This window comes from Chlorella variabilis, assembly GCF_000147415.1.
Source record: "Chlorella variabilis unplaced genomic scaffold CHLNCscaffold_6, whole genome shotgun sequence".
Classification (NCBI taxonomy): Eukaryota; Viridiplantae; Chlorophyta; class Trebouxiophyceae; order Chlorellales; family Chlorellaceae; genus Chlorella; species Chlorella variabilis.
In genome coordinates this window covers 160,551-175,627 of record NW_005435082.1, presented here as the reverse complement: position 1 = coordinate 175,627, position 15,077 = coordinate 160,551, and the positions used below count along the sequence as shown (strand labels likewise).

At 70.4% G+C, this 15,077-nt stretch overlaps 4 protein-coding genes across 4 annotated transcripts in view; 2 read left to right on the top strand and 2 right to left on the bottom strand.

Moving 5' to 3' along the window:
• CHLNCDRAFT_143476 (hypothetical protein) overlaps nucleotides 1-4,647 on the bottom strand; it is a gene marked incomplete at both ends in the record, with an annotated part of 4,990 nt that extends 343 nt beyond the window's left edge. Inside the window, 9 exons of the mRNA XM_005848978.1 lie at nucleotides 3-1,403; nucleotides 1,574-1,639; nucleotides 1,798-1,876; nucleotides 2,217-3,064; nucleotides 3,235-3,340; nucleotides 3,589-3,722; nucleotides 3,941-4,091; nucleotides 4,362-4,383; nucleotides 4,470-4,647. Of these exons, the coding sequence (XP_005849040.1) occupies nucleotides 3-1,403; nucleotides 1,574-1,639; nucleotides 1,798-1,876; nucleotides 2,217-3,064; nucleotides 3,235-3,340; nucleotides 3,589-3,722; nucleotides 3,941-4,091; nucleotides 4,362-4,383; nucleotides 4,470-4,647 (2,985 nt within the window). The remainder of the gene's footprint in view (nucleotides 1-2; nucleotides 1,404-1,573; nucleotides 1,640-1,797; nucleotides 1,877-2,216; nucleotides 3,065-3,234; nucleotides 3,341-3,588; nucleotides 3,723-3,940; nucleotides 4,092-4,361; nucleotides 4,384-4,469) is intronic.
• Nucleotides 4,648-5,787: 1,140 nt separating this feature from the next.
• CHLNCDRAFT_143475 (hypothetical protein) lies at nucleotides 5,788-8,410 on the top strand (the record flags this gene model as incomplete). The annotated part of the gene is made up of 4 exons (XM_005849182.1): nucleotides 5,788-6,116; nucleotides 6,320-6,380; nucleotides 6,633-6,672; nucleotides 6,831-8,410. 4 exons carry the CDS (start codon nucleotides 5,788-5,790, stop codon nucleotides 8,408-8,410), a joined length of 2,010 nt encoding a protein of 669 aa, XP_005849244.1.
• A 995-nt stretch (nucleotides 8,411-9,405) lies between these two features.
• On the bottom strand, nucleotides 9,406-10,022 carry CHLNCDRAFT_143474 (hypothetical protein; the record flags this gene model as incomplete). The annotated part of the gene is made up of 3 exons (XM_005848977.1): nucleotides 9,406-9,489; nucleotides 9,665-9,738; nucleotides 9,980-10,022. 3 exons carry the CDS (start codon nucleotides 10,020-10,022, stop codon nucleotides 9,406-9,408), a joined length of 201 nt encoding a protein of 66 aa, XP_005849039.1.
• Nucleotides 10,023-10,960: 938 nt separating this feature from the next.
• On the top strand, nucleotides 10,961-14,620 carry CHLNCDRAFT_143473 (hypothetical protein; the record flags this gene model as incomplete). The annotated part of the gene is made up of 15 exons (XM_005849181.1): nucleotides 10,961-11,131; nucleotides 11,267-11,370; nucleotides 11,500-11,588; nucleotides 11,815-11,902; nucleotides 12,096-12,164; nucleotides 12,331-12,388; nucleotides 12,609-12,696; nucleotides 12,799-12,857; nucleotides 13,016-13,136; nucleotides 13,216-13,292; nucleotides 13,489-13,569; nucleotides 13,789-13,846; nucleotides 13,992-14,089; nucleotides 14,256-14,335; nucleotides 14,500-14,620. The coding sequence occupies 15 exons, from the start codon at nucleotides 10,961-10,963 to the stop codon at nucleotides 14,618-14,620; spliced, it is 1,362 nt and encodes a 453-aa protein (XP_005849243.1).
• Between the last annotated feature and the right edge of the window lie 457 nt (nucleotides 14,621-15,077).

Here is a 15,077-nt window from a genome sequence, read left to right as displayed (position 1 = left end):
ACTCCTGTTGTGATGGTGGCGCCGCCGCTGCGCGCCGCCGCGCCGCGCTCAAACGTGCGCTCCTGCGGCGCCGCCGACACAGTAAGCTCGAGGCGGCCGCCGCGGCCGCCGCCGCCGCCGCCGCGCACCAGGCCCGCCGCAGCGGCCGCCGCCGCGCCGCCGGCCGCCTCGCCGGCCGCCAGCTCAGCTGAGCGCGAGCGGGGCTGCGGCGGAGCTGGCACAATCACCACCTGTGGCTGGTTGGCGGGCAGCGGCAGCTGGCTGGACAGAGAGCGGTGGAGGGAAGTGGAGCGCTGGCCGGCCAGCGGGTGGGCACCCACGGTGCCGCCACCACCACCACCACCACCTCCGCCGCCCGCGGCCGGCAGCGGCAGCTGCGCTGCGGCCAGGAAGGCCGAGGCGACTGCGGGGACAGAGGTGGAGGGCTGGCGTTCGGCCACCACCACGGTCACTGGCGGATCGCTGCTGTTTCCTGCTGTGGCCACCTGCGTGCCATCAGCCTCCAGCTTGATCCCCAGCATCCGCTGCTGCGCCTGCTGCGCCTGCTGCTGCTGGTGGTTGTTGTTGTGTGGCAGGGTGGGGGGCTCCCGAGGCGAAGGGTTCTCCCCGCTCAGAATGTCCAGAAGCTGCTGCAGCTGCGGCGGCGGCGGCGGCTCCTCGCCGCCGGCAAAGCCGCGGCCGCCGGGCTGCCGCCGTGCCCGCTTGGCCGGAGGCATCTCGCCAGATGGCTGGCGCGAGGCGTGGTGGCGCCCCTTGCCGGAGGGCTGCCGCGTGAGCCGGGTGGCCACGGTGATGACAGGCTGCTGCAGCGCCTGCTGCACCTGCTGCGCCGCCTGCGCGGCGGCAAACGGCTGCTGCGCCGCGGCGGCAAACAGGGAGGCGGCTGAGGGCGGCGCCGCGGGCAGGGTCAGCGGCGGCGGCGCGGCAGCGCCGCCGCCGCCGCCCAGCAGCGACCCCAGGGACAGGCCGCCGTTGCTGCCGCCGTTGCTGCCGCCATTGCTGCCACCGGCGCCGAGCTGGGACAGCAGCTGGGAGATGGCCGGGTTCTGCAGCACGCTGCCAACGGCGGCGAGCAGGGCGTCGGCGCTGACGGCGCCGCCGGGGGCTCCGGTCGTGATGGTGGGCGCGGCAGCAGGCGCAGGCGCGGGCGGCGGCGCAGGCGCGGCGGCGCCCGTGCCGCCTGCCAGCAGCTGCGTGATTGCTGCCTGAAGCGCGGCGGTGCCGCCAGGCTGGTGGCCGCCGTTGGCGCCGCCGGCGCCAAACAGCGGCGGCAGGGGCGGCTGGTGCTGCGGCTGCGGCAGCTGGGGCTGGCTGGCGGCGTGGGCGCTGCTCAGCATGCGCAGCATGCCGCTCTGCCACAGCTGGCTGGTCAGCGCAAGGATGCTGCTCACGTCGGGGCAGGCCTGCGGGGCGCCAGAGGGGGGGGAGGCGAGGGGGCAGTGTCGCAGGGTCGCGTGCCGCGGCGGCAGGGGCGCGCGCAGCAGCAAGCACGCGCCGGGGGCTCCGCGCGGCGTGCAAGGCCAGGGCGAGCGGTACGCAGGCGGTACCCGTGCAGTACGCATGCAGTACGTACCTGCAGTACCGGAAGCAGCCCCTGGTAGTACTGGTGCGGCAGGTGGACCTGCTCCCCCTGCCAGCTCTGCAGCAGGCACCACGCAGCGGCAACACGCAGGGCGGGGCGGGATCGGTCGGGGCTGGGAGGCCACCAGCACATAGAGACCCGCCAGCACATGCACACCGATTCAGGGTTCCCAGGCAGGGCCCCCAAGACGGTCCCACCAGGCAGGCCCCACCCACCTGGCTCTCGTGCAGCGCAGTCCAGATGCGAATGATGTCCTGAGCGCAGCCCAGGTCGGGAGAGGACGTGGCGCCCAGCCTGCATCGCAGGCGGGGTGGGTGGGGTGCGAGGGGCATGGGTGGGGTGCGAGGCGCAACGGAAAGAATGGAACCGGTTTCCTTTGTTGCTAGAGGGTGAGGTGTGCAGGGCGGGGCTCGGGGCGGGGCCGGCACGCAGGCAGGCAGGCACATGGCAAGCGCTGGCAGGCGGGGCAGGGCGGGTGGAGGGTCCCCGCATGGGCGCGAGGGCATGCTGAGGGGCTGGGGAGCGGCGTGTGGGGTGTGATGATGTGATACAACGGTGTGATCCGGCTGCCAGGGTGGCTTGCCTGAGCAGCTCCAGCAGCAGCGGCAGGCCTTGGGAGGCGAGGCGGCCAGACAGCGGCGGGGCTGGCGGCGGCGGCGGCGCGGGCGGCGGCGGCGCGGGCGCGCGCGGCTGCGCCGCCTGCAGAACCTGCGCCAGCAGCGCCTGCTGCTGCTGCTGCTGCGCCTGCTGCGCCGCCTGCGCCGCCTGCTGCTGCTGAAGCGTGGCGATGGCGGCGGCCGCGGCTGCCGCGGCCGCGTTGGGCGGCGGCGGCGGCGGCGCGGCGGCCTCGCGCGCGGCCTGGGCAAATGCCGAGGCGGCGGCCAGGGCGGCGGCGGCCGCCGCATCTTGCTGGCCCTCCTCAGCTGCCTCCTGGGCAGGAGCCGCCGCTGCATCTGCAGCTGCCGGCTGCGCCCCGTCTGCCGGCGCGCCTGCCGGGGGGGGCTCTGCCGCCGCCGCGCCGTCGGCCGGGGTGCGGCTGCGGCTGGGGATGCCCGCGCTCCTGGGGGGGCTGCCGCCGGCGCCGCCGCCAAACCCATCCACGTCCATTGCCGTCGGCTGCCCGCAGCCGTCGGCTGCTGCACCTGCTCCTGCCCCGTTTGCAGCGGCAGGCGGCGGCGGGAGGGCCCCCGCAGCGCGCCCCTCGCCGACGGACGGAAGGAGGGCGGCCAGCGCGGCGGCGGCGGCCGCGGCGGCGGCCGCCGCCTCTCCCGGCGCCGGCGCGGGCGTGCTGCGCACCAGCTGCCCCACAATGTCGCCGGCGGTCAGGGTGGCCGCGTCGCCGGCCCCCAGCTGCGGCAGCGAAAAGGGGTGGCCCATGGCGGCGGCGGCCGCCGCCGCAGCAGCTGCCAGCACGGCGGGCTGGAAGGCGGCGGGGGCGGGGGCGGCGGGCGCGGAGGGCGTGCGCCGCCGCCGATCGTTGCCCTGCACACCCACGGCAGCAGGCACCCAGGAGCAATCAGCCCCGCCTGTCTACCCTTCCAATCCACGCTCGGCCTCAGCCGCGCCCCCAAGCCCCAGCACACGAGCATCACACACACACATGCACACCTACATGCACACGCCTCCCCGCCCCGCCCCCCTGCCGCGCACACCTTTGCCGTCGCCTCGTAGCTCTGGCGCGGGTCGCCGACGCGCCGCTTGTCGGCGGCCTCCCCCCGTGCCGCCTCGATCCCCGCCTTGAGCTCAGCCAGCATCACGCTGCAGCAGGCAGGCAGGGCAGGGCAGGGTGGGGCGGGGTGGACACATGATGTGGAGGGGAGGAGGGGTGATGGGAGGCGCGGCGGGAGGCGCGGCGGGAAGCGAGGCGATCCCACGGCGGCGGGGGAGCGCGCGTGCCCACGCAGCCAGGCCTGCTGCCGGGCTTTTCAGGCCCTGCATTCTCCCCTGTTTTCCAAAGCACCCGGCCGTCGGCGCCGGCACCGGCGGTGCGGGGCGGCCGAGCTCACTCTGGGGCGAGGGTGTGGCCGCGCTTGGCGCACTGCTTCAGGCCGTAGATGCAGTCGTCCCGGGTGGCGCCCTCTAGGAAGGTCAGCAGCTCCTGGTCCCGGTAGTCGGAGGGCGGGTGGTTGGTGCCCAGCGCCTGCGGGGCCGGCCGGGCAGGAGGCCAAGTGTCGGCGGGACGGCGGAGGGAGGGGGAGGAGCGGGGAGGGCAAGGAGGGCAGGGCAAGGGCAGGGCTGCAGCGCTGCAGCGAGGCTGCTGCTCAAGGAGGGCGCGCCCGGCATAATACCGTTATTCCATCCACCAGAACCATGAACAATCGTTATAAAACCGTTTCTCCACAGGCTCCGCCGACCCACCGAGTCTTCCGCCATGACCGAGGCCACGGTGCGCCCCTTCTCCAGCGCCCGCTTGCAGGTGAGGATGTCAAAGGCGCGGGCGGCGGCGTCCAGGGAGGAGAAGCCGTAGATCTTGGGGTGCTTCTTGGTGCCATTGTCGCAAAACACAAACCTGGAAGGAAGGCGGGGAGGGGGGGCGGCGGTGGGAAGCATGCATGCATGCTTGCTGCGGCTTCCCCAGCGGCCGCGGCGGCATGCGGGCCGCTCTGGGGCGTGGGGCAGGCTGGGTGCAGGGCGGGGGCGGCGGCGACGCCGCGTCGCGACGGCAGCAGGCACATACGGCGGCCGGCGGCGGCGGCGGCCGGCGCTGGTGGCTGCTGCAGGCGGCCTGACGAGAGCGCGGCCCTCCCAACCCAATGTCCCCACGATCAGCATCACTCACTGCACATCAAACTTCTGCAGGCCTGCGGAACAACGCGGCCGAAGAAGGGCCTTCAGTACCCATGGGCATGCTTGCACCCGCACCGTCGCCAATCGCGGTCTCCCTCACCAGAGTTGGTCCCGGTGGTGGCTGTCACGCCCCTCCACTGCGTAGCCTGCCGCTGGCGATAAGAGTTCTGGACAGAGCTGCCCGGCGGCGACGCCACCGGCCCGGCCTGGCTCAGCGGCTGGCCAGCGCCCAGGGCCGCCAGCAGCGCCGTGTGCTCGTTGGCGACCGCCTGAGACATCGAAGGGGCGTTCCCCTAGCCGCAGCCCCGAAGCTTGGTTTGGCGTCAAAAAGCCTGCATGGCGCGCACTGGTGACAATGGGTGCGGCAGATATGCAACGGGGCGCGTGAGCGAGGACTATGGATGGCCCAAGTCCTCCGTCTGGGTACTGCACACCCGACATTAGCTGCAGCTGCACCCACTCCATCATGTGGCACCCATGGCCCAGCCCAAGCCGCAGCACGCCGGCCAACGCTGGACGGGGGCACCCTGGAGGGCGCGGCGGCAGCGGCGTCCTGACCATGCCCCGCCCCCCACGCTTGGCGTCAACGCAGGCTGCTCCTCCTGCTGCCGCCTGGCCTGCGGCCAGCAGCACACGCCTGCAAGGACATGATTGCGTGTTGGTTCCGACACCGCGCAAGCGGGCCGCTGCCACCGTAGCGACACAGCACTGTGGTCAACTCGGAGTCGAGGCGCCCACGCTCTCCCCTTCCAGGACCTGCAGCCAAACTAGTTCCGATCAAATCACTCACTGATTCAATCGGGCGCTTCTGCTGGAAATGGGGCTTCCCAGCGGCTGGCTGCACGGCGTGCAAGGCGCCGCCCCACCGCTTCATGCATTCGAGGCGCGCTTCCAGCACTGGCAGTGGCGGCTGCAGGCCACGGGCGAGGCATGGGCTCTGCTGCCATCCCCTGATGCACACTGGCGGCATGGGGATGCTCGGGGTGACGTGCCCGGCCCGTCGTGCGGGCGCCGCCGGGTTTGCCGCCATGCGGCGTGCGCAGGGCGCCGAAAGGGGTGGAAAGTCGAGGCCTGTGTGACGCGCCTGCAGCCAAACCCCAATGCGCATGCCCTGCTAGACACCCGAGAGTGTGCCGGGGTGCAGGCTATGCAGCGCTTGGGCTCGGTTTGAACAACTCTTGATTGCCCGACACCGGCCAACCCAATATCCCCAGCTGGATACAGGGCCCAGTTGGATAGCCCAGGGCCTGGGAAGCCCACACAAACGGCCCCCACGGCGCCCCGGCAGCACAGGCGCAAGGTCAAGGCTCCTGCATTCGGCACTGGGAATCGCACCCTGGCTCGAAGGCACGGGGCCTGCTTTGGCGGCCTGGACCCCAGCGGAGCAGGCTGGAAGGCAAGGGTGCGTCGGCCGGCCTATGCAGGCGCCTGAGCTGACGGCGCTCACGGCAGAGCATCGGCCACCGCTCGCGGCGCCCGCACAGGCGGCGCCGTCTCCCAGCCCGCAGCAGCCCACCCCGCAGGCGGCCGCGGCGGCAGCAGCGGGGGGCCTGAATGTGGCAGCCCCCGAGGGCCAGCCGGGCGCCGCAGCACCCGGCGGCGCGGGCCCAGCGGGCGAGGGCGAGCCGCCGCCGCCCCACGGCCTGCACCACCTGACCCGCCACTGGCTCCCCGAGGAGGTGCGGGGCGAGGTGGTGCTGCAGCGGCTGGGAGCGGCAGACATCCGGGCCGCGGAGCAGATGATCAGGTGGGTGGGTGCTTCCCTTGCTGCTTGCAGCTGCCGCGCCAGACGCATCCCCTGGTGCCAGCAGCAGCCGCATGGCCTGCGCAGCGCGCCCCTGCGCCCCACCAGGCCGCCGACCCCACCCCCCAAACCCACTCAAACACACACATTCACATTCACGCCTGCTCACCTCCCCGGCTCTGTGGGCCTGCCGCGGGTTGCTGCAGGAACATGGGGCAGCGGGAGCTGCGGGACGCTTTCCAGCGAGTGTATGGGGCTGCCACCCAGGTAGGCCGATATAGATAGAGCACCTGCTCAGACGCTGCTACGCCCCGGCATGCCTGGCTGCCGGCCTCATTGCTGTGTGCTCTCCCTCCTGCAGCCCGCCATATTGCCTGCCTGCGCACTCGCCCGCCGGCCTGCATAACTGGTCTTCCTGCCTGCCCTGGACTTCCTGCCTGGTCTTCCTGCCTCAGGGCTGCCTGCCAGGCCCCGCCTGCCCTGCATTGACAGTCGGTGTGCTGCACCCTGCCCCTGCAGAGCTTCAACAACACCTGGCTCAGGCGCAAGCTTGCCGAGGGTGCGCCTGCCTGTGCAGCGGGGCAGGCAGGCGGGCTAGGGCATTGTGGCATTGCTTGCCGGGGCGGAGCTATGGCTTGCCTCTCCCCGCCTGCGGAGGGATATGTCTCAGCTGCTGAATGCTGCTCCTTCACTCCTCCTCATTCCACCTGCCTGCAGCCCTGGGCGTGAAGGCCGGCGGCGTCAGCAAGGCACGCAAGCGCGCCGGCGGCGCCAGGGGCCACGCCCGCCGCGCGCTTGGCGGCCGCGGCGGCGCCGCGCAGGCCGCCGCCGGCGGCGGTGCAGCCTCCGGGACGGGTGCCGCCCGTCCGCAGTCGCGCAGTGGGGGCGGCCCCGCGGGCGGCGGCGGGGCAGCCGCGGGAGCGGGGAGCGGCGGCGGCGGCGGCGGCGGCGGCAGGCCGGGTTCACGAGCCACAGCACGCGCAGCGCTGGCGGTCGCCATGTCGGCAGAGCGAGGTGGGAGCGATGATGAGTACAGCCCTGAGGAGGCTGAGGAGGAAGAGGAGGAGGAGTTTTGGAGCGACCTGGCCCCTTCCGCAGCCCCGGCGCACCACACTCGCGGCGGCGCAGGCGCCGCAGGGCCCGCCGCAGCCGCGGCAGCAGCAGCAGCAGCAGCAGCAGCAGCAGTGGCGGGCGGCGGCGGCTCGGACGACGGCGCCGCCACGTGGCGCGGCAGCAGCCGCCACGCGGCGGCGTGGCAGGCGCAGGAGGCTGCGTCGTTCCAGGACTTTGCCGGTGCTCTGGTGATGGCGGCGGAGCAGCTGCGCACTCCCAGCGCAGAAGCGCTGCCGCTGCTGCACGGGGACGGCGGCTGGGGCTGGGAGGCCGCCCCCGAGCGCCAGCAGCAGCAGCAGCAGCAGCCCCCCACGGCCGCCGAGATGCAGCAGTGGCGGCAGGAGCGGCGGCGGCAGCGCCAGCTGCTCGACGGCGAGCGGCAGGCCGGCGGCGGCGGCGGTGAGGCTGCGCAGCAGCTGCAGCAGCCGCAGCATGTGGGGCCGCCGTTGCCGCAGCATGAGGGGTCAGCAGGCTCCTCACTGTCCTCCATGCTGCTCCAGCAGTACATGCAGCAGTGCCAGCAGCAGCTGTGGCACCGCCACCAGGCGCACCCCCACCCCCAGCAGCCGCAGCACTCCGACGCTTCCACCGTGCTGCCGCTCTTTGTGGGCGGCGGCACCATCAGCCCGCGGGGCCCTGCCGGCCCCAGGCCTCCGCCCGTGGTGGCCGCAGCCGTGGCGGCAGCGCAGGCGGCACAGCCCGTGCCGGCAGCCACTGCCGCCTCCCGCACGCCAGCGGCGCAGATGTGGCAGGCAGAGGTGGCACGGGCAGCGCCTGGGCAGCTCCCAGCGGCATCCGCGGCTGCCGAGGCGGCCAGGCAGGCCGCCGAGGCGGCTGCCCAGGCGGCGGCAGCAGCGGCGCTGCCCCCCATTGTCACAGCGGGCCAGCTGCCGCACACAGTGCTGGCAGCTCTGCGGCACTTGCATCCCTCCCAGGGTGGTCCCGCCGCGCCGCTGGCTGCCAGCGAGGCCGGCAGCAGCGAGGGGCAGCCCCCTCCGCACCCGCAGCAGCCGCAGCAGCAGATGGAGCAGCGGGGGCAGCAGCGGGATGCGGGCAGCAGCGATGCAGTGGCCGCAGTCATGCATGCTGGAGCTGCCACCAAGAATGAACCTCCCGCCCAGGTGCCGCCCAGCGCAGGCGCCGCCGCAGAGCCTGCGCCCCAGGCTGCCGGCGCAGTCCGCTAGCGCCGGCGATGCCATGCCGCACGGCGCCGCATCCCTGCGCCTCCCACGCTGTTGCCTCCCCGCGACGGAGTGCCAGCTGGCATCCATTCCTCAAACGAACGCCTGTTCTCTATTGCGCCAGTGCAACATGTGCCAGGCCTGCACGCACCGATTTTCTTCCACGCTCATAAAACGCTATACCAACCTGCCTGTACCTCTCCCCCTTTTGCTCGCTTTCCTTTGGCTCCCCCAGCGCAGCTTGCATTTACACCACTGTTTTCGCCCACGCCTATTCTTTTCCCGCACCGCACGCCTCAAACCTCGTTTAGCCTGGCCTTGCGGTATGCCGCAGCTGACGCTGCGCCCGCTGCTCCTTTTTCCACTCGCACGCTGCCCAGGGATGCGCCTCCTGCCAGGCGCCTCGGCCTCGTGCCTGGGCCCCGTTTTGACCACCCCACGAACTTTCCTGCTTCGTTTGGTAGCCGCCGCGTCCGACCCTGCCGCTCGCCGTTCTGCTTCATGCGCCGATGCGCCCTCGCACCCTCATGCTCCCCTCGCCCGCCTATGCACCCCTACCAGCAGTGACGCGTCATGGTGTGCTGTTTGTGTGTACTCTGCCCCCCCGGCCTCCGTCGCTCGCAGCTCCTGGCTTGCCTGCTTGCCGCTCCCGCCCAGCACCGCCATCCCTGCGCGTGCACCGCACCCGCCGCCCCCGCTGCCATCCATTGCGCACGGCGCTCGCCCGGATCGGCCAGCTACATTTATACGCTGTGGCATGCATGTAACATGCGCCTGGCCGGCCCGCCCGCCAAGCAGCAAGCAGCCGCCCGCAGCAAACAAACGCCCACGCGCGCATCGCCGCATGCTGGCCTGCCATAGAACCATACTGGCTCGTCAGGAGGAAGTGTAATTCCCTCTTGTTACAAGGTGTTGCACAACACACAGCTGGTTGGGTCTGGGCACCGATGCCGGCCACCCAGCACACCCAGCACAGCGCCCTGCGGCCGCTGCCCTCTTCAGTACCCTTGTGACCGACCGCAGTGCAGCAGCGACCCCGCCCCCAGGAAGAGCCCAAACACCGCCGCGCTGCTGAGGGTGGTCTGCAAGCCAGGGTGGGTGCAGTGAACGACTGTGGAGGCATGCCAGTTCTGGCTGTGTTCCTGGCAGCTCATGCGACGCAGCACATCGGCCATGGAGCGGCACTGTGTGGCAGCCCAGTCGTGGCACTAGCACTGCTGCTCAATGGGTGGCGCCACCAGGCGGACCATAGCGCACCTGCCCAATGTACCGCACTTTGTACAGCCCAGGCACCTTGTACCTGAAGGCCTCATATGTGCCGTACATGGCCCCTGCGGCAGCGGCAGCGGCAGCGTGGTGGAGGGATGCTGAGAGGGGCGCAGGCTTGCGGCGCAGGAACCTGCAAGCCGCCTGGCCTGCAGCAGACTGATCTTCAGTTGTTGTCCGGCTAGCCGCCCCATCTATCACCGCATTTTGCCTGGCATACCAGCCACAGCAGAGGGACAGAGCACCTGCTCTCGCACACACACGGCACAGGTGCAAGCATGGCTGCCGCCGAGGTCCGGCACCCACCTATCGACGCCCCCAGCGCTCCGCCTACCGCTGCTCCCGTCATCACTCTGTTCATGCAGTGCTTGTCTAGGAGAGCCACTGCAGGCAGGCGTGGCGGGTGATGCCCTGAGCGGTCGGGGCATACAGGCATACCGGCGGCGGGGGCAGTGGCGGCGGCACACATGTGGTGCCGCATGTGCGGTCGGCGCTGGCCACCAGGCCTTCAGGACATCGACCTACTCTCTCTGCAAGTTGCCGCGTGCCGGCAGAGCTCGAGTTGGGACCCTTCGGCACCACCTGTCAGGAGAACCCAAGGCAGGCGCCCCTAAAGCTGCCTCAAACAGCTGCCTGGATCGGCCGTAGCGTATTGCTGCGCAGGCAGCGCACAAGGTGCAGCCGAAAGTGCAGGCAATCGGGAGAGTGAATTGAGGTGCCCGATGGCTCAGCTTGGCAGCCACAGTTGAGATCAAGGGTCGGTAGGCTTGTTTGGGCGGCTCTCGAATCAGTGCCAACCTGGCGCGCCGTGTCATCGAGGCTACTGCTCGTCCAGGAGCCTATGCCTTTGCTGAATAGCTGCGGCGTGCGTCGATGCACTCATATTGCACGTCAATTAGGCTGTAGGCTCGCTGCTAGCTCGCCCGGCTGAACAGGTTCCACAAGCCCTATTCCCAGCTCCCAGCCGCAGCGGCACTGCCCTCCATGATTGGCAGCGGCTCCCGACCTGCCTGGCCGGCAGCGCGGATGGGCCCCACCTGCAGCTCTCTGCGCCGCGTAGTACCAGGCTTGGCGGCGGCGGCACGGCCGCGCTGCACAGCCAGGGTCGCCCAGCCTGGCTCGCCTGGCCCATCCACCGGCGCATCCGTCAGCCCAATGCAGCTGAGTGCGGCCGCAGCGGCCCAGCCCGGCAGGCAGCCCCGCAGCCGGCCGCTGGCGCCAGCTCCGCCCGCCCGGGCTCCCGGGCGCACCTGCACCCGCGTCGCCCACGGCACCCACGCGGCGCCCATGGCAGCAGCGGCGGCGGAGTCTTGGATCAAGGCCACGGGAGTGCCGCTGCTGGAAGCCATGAAGCAGATGACGCTGCAGCAGGCGGCGGTGCATTCGGGCGGCCTCATCGCGGCTACCGTGGTGGGCGTGGTGGCGGGCCTCAGGCTGCTGGAACTGGTCGGGGAGCAGGTGAGGCGGCACAGGCACCGGCACAAACAGACGAAGACGGCGGGGATGTTCCAGCAGTAACAGCAGCAGCAGCAGCAGCATTGCCCCACTCCTCATCACGCCATGCTCCCTGCCTGCCTGCCTGCCTGCCTGCAGCTGGAAGCCGTGAATGCGCGGGTGGGCAGAAGCAACGGGCTGGATGTTCTGGTGGGGACGGCGCTGGCCTCGGTGCACCGCCCCGCGCTGGTGCTGCTGCCCTGGTGCGTCGCGTGCCGCTGACCAGCGCACCGCTTGAGGCCCCTCTTACGCCAGCATCGTCCGGGGCGCATGTCCGTGAGGACTGCTTGCTTAAGCCAAGCTTAAGTTTGGTGCGGTACGGTGTGGTGCAGGTACGGCTTCTTCTACATCCTGCTGGTGGCCTCCGCCTTTGCCAAGGTGGCAGTCACCCGCCTGGACGCCACGCTGCACGCCGTCACGCGTAAGCCGGCAGCCTGGTGCCGCCGCCGTGCCGCCGCCGCCGCCGCCGCTTCCGCTGCCAAGCCCCATTCTTTGTGCTGCTCAAGTGCCCCTCCCCGAGCTCTGTCGTTTGGATTGCGTGCATCCTGTCTCGGCAAGCGCCAGCATCCTCCAGCAGTCGGCCTGTCGCCGGCTCTTGCAGCAGCCACCTACGGCTGCCGCTGTGCCTCCCCGCCTCCCTGTCGCAGACATGTGCGCCCACCAGCTGGCGGGCTGGCTGTCGGGCGCGGCGCAGCTCATGCAAGACACCTCCCAGCTGGTGCTCATCATCTTCCTGTGAGATGCCTCACCCAGGCTGGCTTGAGCTTCTGCTGGCTCAGCGTGTGCCGGCTCGCGGCCGGCCTACCCGCGGCAGAGGTTGTTGAGGCGTGCCGGGCCCCTGGTGCAAGCCTGCAGCACGCAGCCCCACCTCGACCCACGCACAGCTCCCTGCACCTCATCCCCTGCGTCCCTACTTGCCCCCTGGCAGGGCCTGGTTCCTGATCGGCTGGAAGGCGCATCTTCTGCGCTGCGTGCTGCCCAAGCTGCAGAGCGACATGTGCGCGGTGGCGGGCTGGCACGGCATGTGGTGTGCAGCCCTGCGTGTGCGATGCAGCCCGGCGTGCTTGTGCATGTGTGCATGCGGTGGTGCGGTGGTGCGGTGGGGAGGGTCAGGAGGAAGGCTGGAAACTGCAGGTTTGCACGCTGTGCCTGCTGTGCTGCAGGGGGGAGGATGCTGACCTGGCGCGCCTGCTGGTGCCCCTCAGCAACCTGCTGTCCTGGGTGAGCTCACACTGTGCCGCCTGTGTGGCTAGCCTGGCCTGGCCTCCAGCCTGGCGAGCACGGACGGCTCGCTGCTGCTCGGTTGGTGCATGGGGCAGGCTAGGCTGCAGCAGTTGTGCTTTACGCGTGGGTGGATCCTGCAAGTATTGCACTGCTGATGGGTCCGGATCTGCAAGCTCAGAGCTTTCCCCTTGCCTCCCCGCCGTTTGCTGCCTCGTAGGCCATCGTGGCTTGCGCTGGGGTGACCACCTTTGCTGCCTTTGGCATCGATGTGCGCCCGCTGCTCACCGTCGGCAGCATTGGCACGGGTGGGTTTGCCCGGCTGGAAAGCTATTCAGTGAATACCAGGGGCTGCTCCTGCCGCTGGCTGTGCATGGGCTTGCTCAAGTGTGCCCTGCTGCCGCCTGCAGTGGCCGTCGGTTTTGCGGCTCAAAGCACGATGCAGAACGTGGTGTCGGCGCTGCAGATCGTGAGCGTGCCCTGCTGCGGTTGAGCTGCCCTTCAATGGCCTTGCCTCGTGGGCATGCCGCTGGGCTCCCAGCAGCTGCATCCAACACCCGATGCACCCAAGGGATCTGCTGTTGTGCATGAGCCCCCCTTTTTCTCCCCTGTACTGCCTGCCCGCAGTACTCGTCCCGCCCCTTCATCGTGGGCGACCGCATCCAGCTGAGGAGCCTGGGGGGGTCGGTCATCGTGGCAGGCAAGCTGGCAGCACCAGGACCAGCGCCAGCAGGAACAGCTGTGCGCTGTAGCTACGGGGATTGCGCAGCGCCTTGCCCCGCTGCTCTGTAAGAGCTGCCTGTGCTGCCGGTGGTGCTCGCCTGCAGGCACAGTGGAGCACATCGCTCCCATGCGCACCGTGATCAACGGCGGCGACCAGCTGCCGGTGTACATTAACAACAAGGTGCGCTGCTCTGGGGGACATCTGCTAGGAGCCAGCTGTGCTGCCAAGGAGGACCCCCGGCGTTGGGACTGGGGCGAGCGCCAATGGCAAGGCCACACTGTGCGGCGCCTCCCTGCGTCTTGCCCGCCCATGCCTGCATGCTCACTACCTGTTTTCTTGTGTGTGCGCGTGTGGACACGGTCCATGACTGCGGCAGGACGTGATGAACCTGATTGTGGTGAACGAGAGCAAGCGGCGGCGCGGCAGCGTGCCGCCGGGCCAGGTCGTGACCGCCACGGTGGGGGCAGCTGGAGGGCAGCTGGAGGGCAGCTGCTGCCTTGCCTGTGTACCCGACACTTTATGGCCCATGTCGCCCGGGCCTAGGCCCATTGGGCCCTCTGTTGCAATGCGGGAGCGGCTTTGGGGCCGCTGAAACAAGAGGCAATCGCTGCCGCTTGGCCACCCTGCCATTGCCATCGTGCTTACTGATCTGCGCTGCCCGCCTGCCGTACCGCAGCTGGCGATACGCTACCAGGATGTCGAGCTGCTGCCCCGGATTGAGCAGGCGATCACAGGTGGGTGGGTAGCGGGCGTCCGCTTCGGCCCACTACCGCCAACTGCATACGTGCACGCCCTCCTGCAATCCACCACCACTCTATCCGCCCACCAGAACCCTCCCCCAGCCCTCCTACCCTGCCCTTGCCGTGCACCTGTGCCTAGAGTATCTGTGCAGCCATGCGGATCTGGACCACAGCTTGGGCGCCCCGCGCTGTGTGCTCTCTGAATTCAACACCACGGGGCCACAGCTGACGATTCGGGTGGGTGCGCAGTCGTGGTGCCCGGCCTGATGCGTGTGCGTGCTTGCCTGACTGGATGGTCGGGCTGGATGGTCGGGCGGCTGCCCAGTTGGTTCAACAGATGGCGGGGGCTGTGGTGATTTGGCCGCTTTGCTGCTCCACCCTGCGTGCCGTCTGCTGGATGCAGGCGGTGCTGCAGCCGCAGGCGGCCAGTCGGCAGCCCTTTGTCACTGCAGAGCTGCTGCGGGAGGCGGAGCAGATTGTCAGGTAGCTGGGCCCATCTCCGAGTCTGCTCCTGCCTGCCGGAAGCCTGCTTCAGCTCAAGAGGCATGGGAGCTGCACCCGCCTGCCGCAGCCCAGACAGCTCCTGCCTGCCCCTTGCACGATCCACCGGTGTTGCTGCCCTGCTGGCATCCATCCCTGTGCTGCAGGGCACATGGAGCCTACCTTGCCATCGAGGAGCAGCTGGGCCAGGCCCTCCCGCCCAGCCCACCCACCACTGCCATCCCGGCGAGCCAGATGAGGCCTGCCGGCGGCGGCAGCAGGCTTTGATGCCTCTCCCCTGTCTCGGAAAGAGCTTTGTCTTTGTTTGTTGTCGGCTCCTGTAAGCTCGCTCGGCGGCACACCTTGCCAGTGTGCGGCGGCAACTTGCAGCGCAGCGGCGGCGACACGTGGCGGGCTGCCTCATGGCGGCATAGCACGCCACCGAGCGGGTCGGCACTGCAGTGCACTGAGGCATCGGTCGCAGCTCAGCACACACGTTTCCATTGCGCAGTCACACCAAGCCTGAGGTCGCGATCGAGTCCGCCGATCGGGCTTCGTCTTCAAAGACAACTGCGGGCTGGTGCCATTGCAGCGAGAGGCAGCGCTGCTGATGGTTGGAAGCTGCTGCGCAGCTCGGCCGGCGGCCCTGCTGGGCGCAACCCGCCTGGGCGGCGGCGGTTGTCCGGGGCGGCCGCTGGCCGTGCCGCCGCGCTGTGCGGCGGGAGCCAGTCACGCAGCAGCAGCA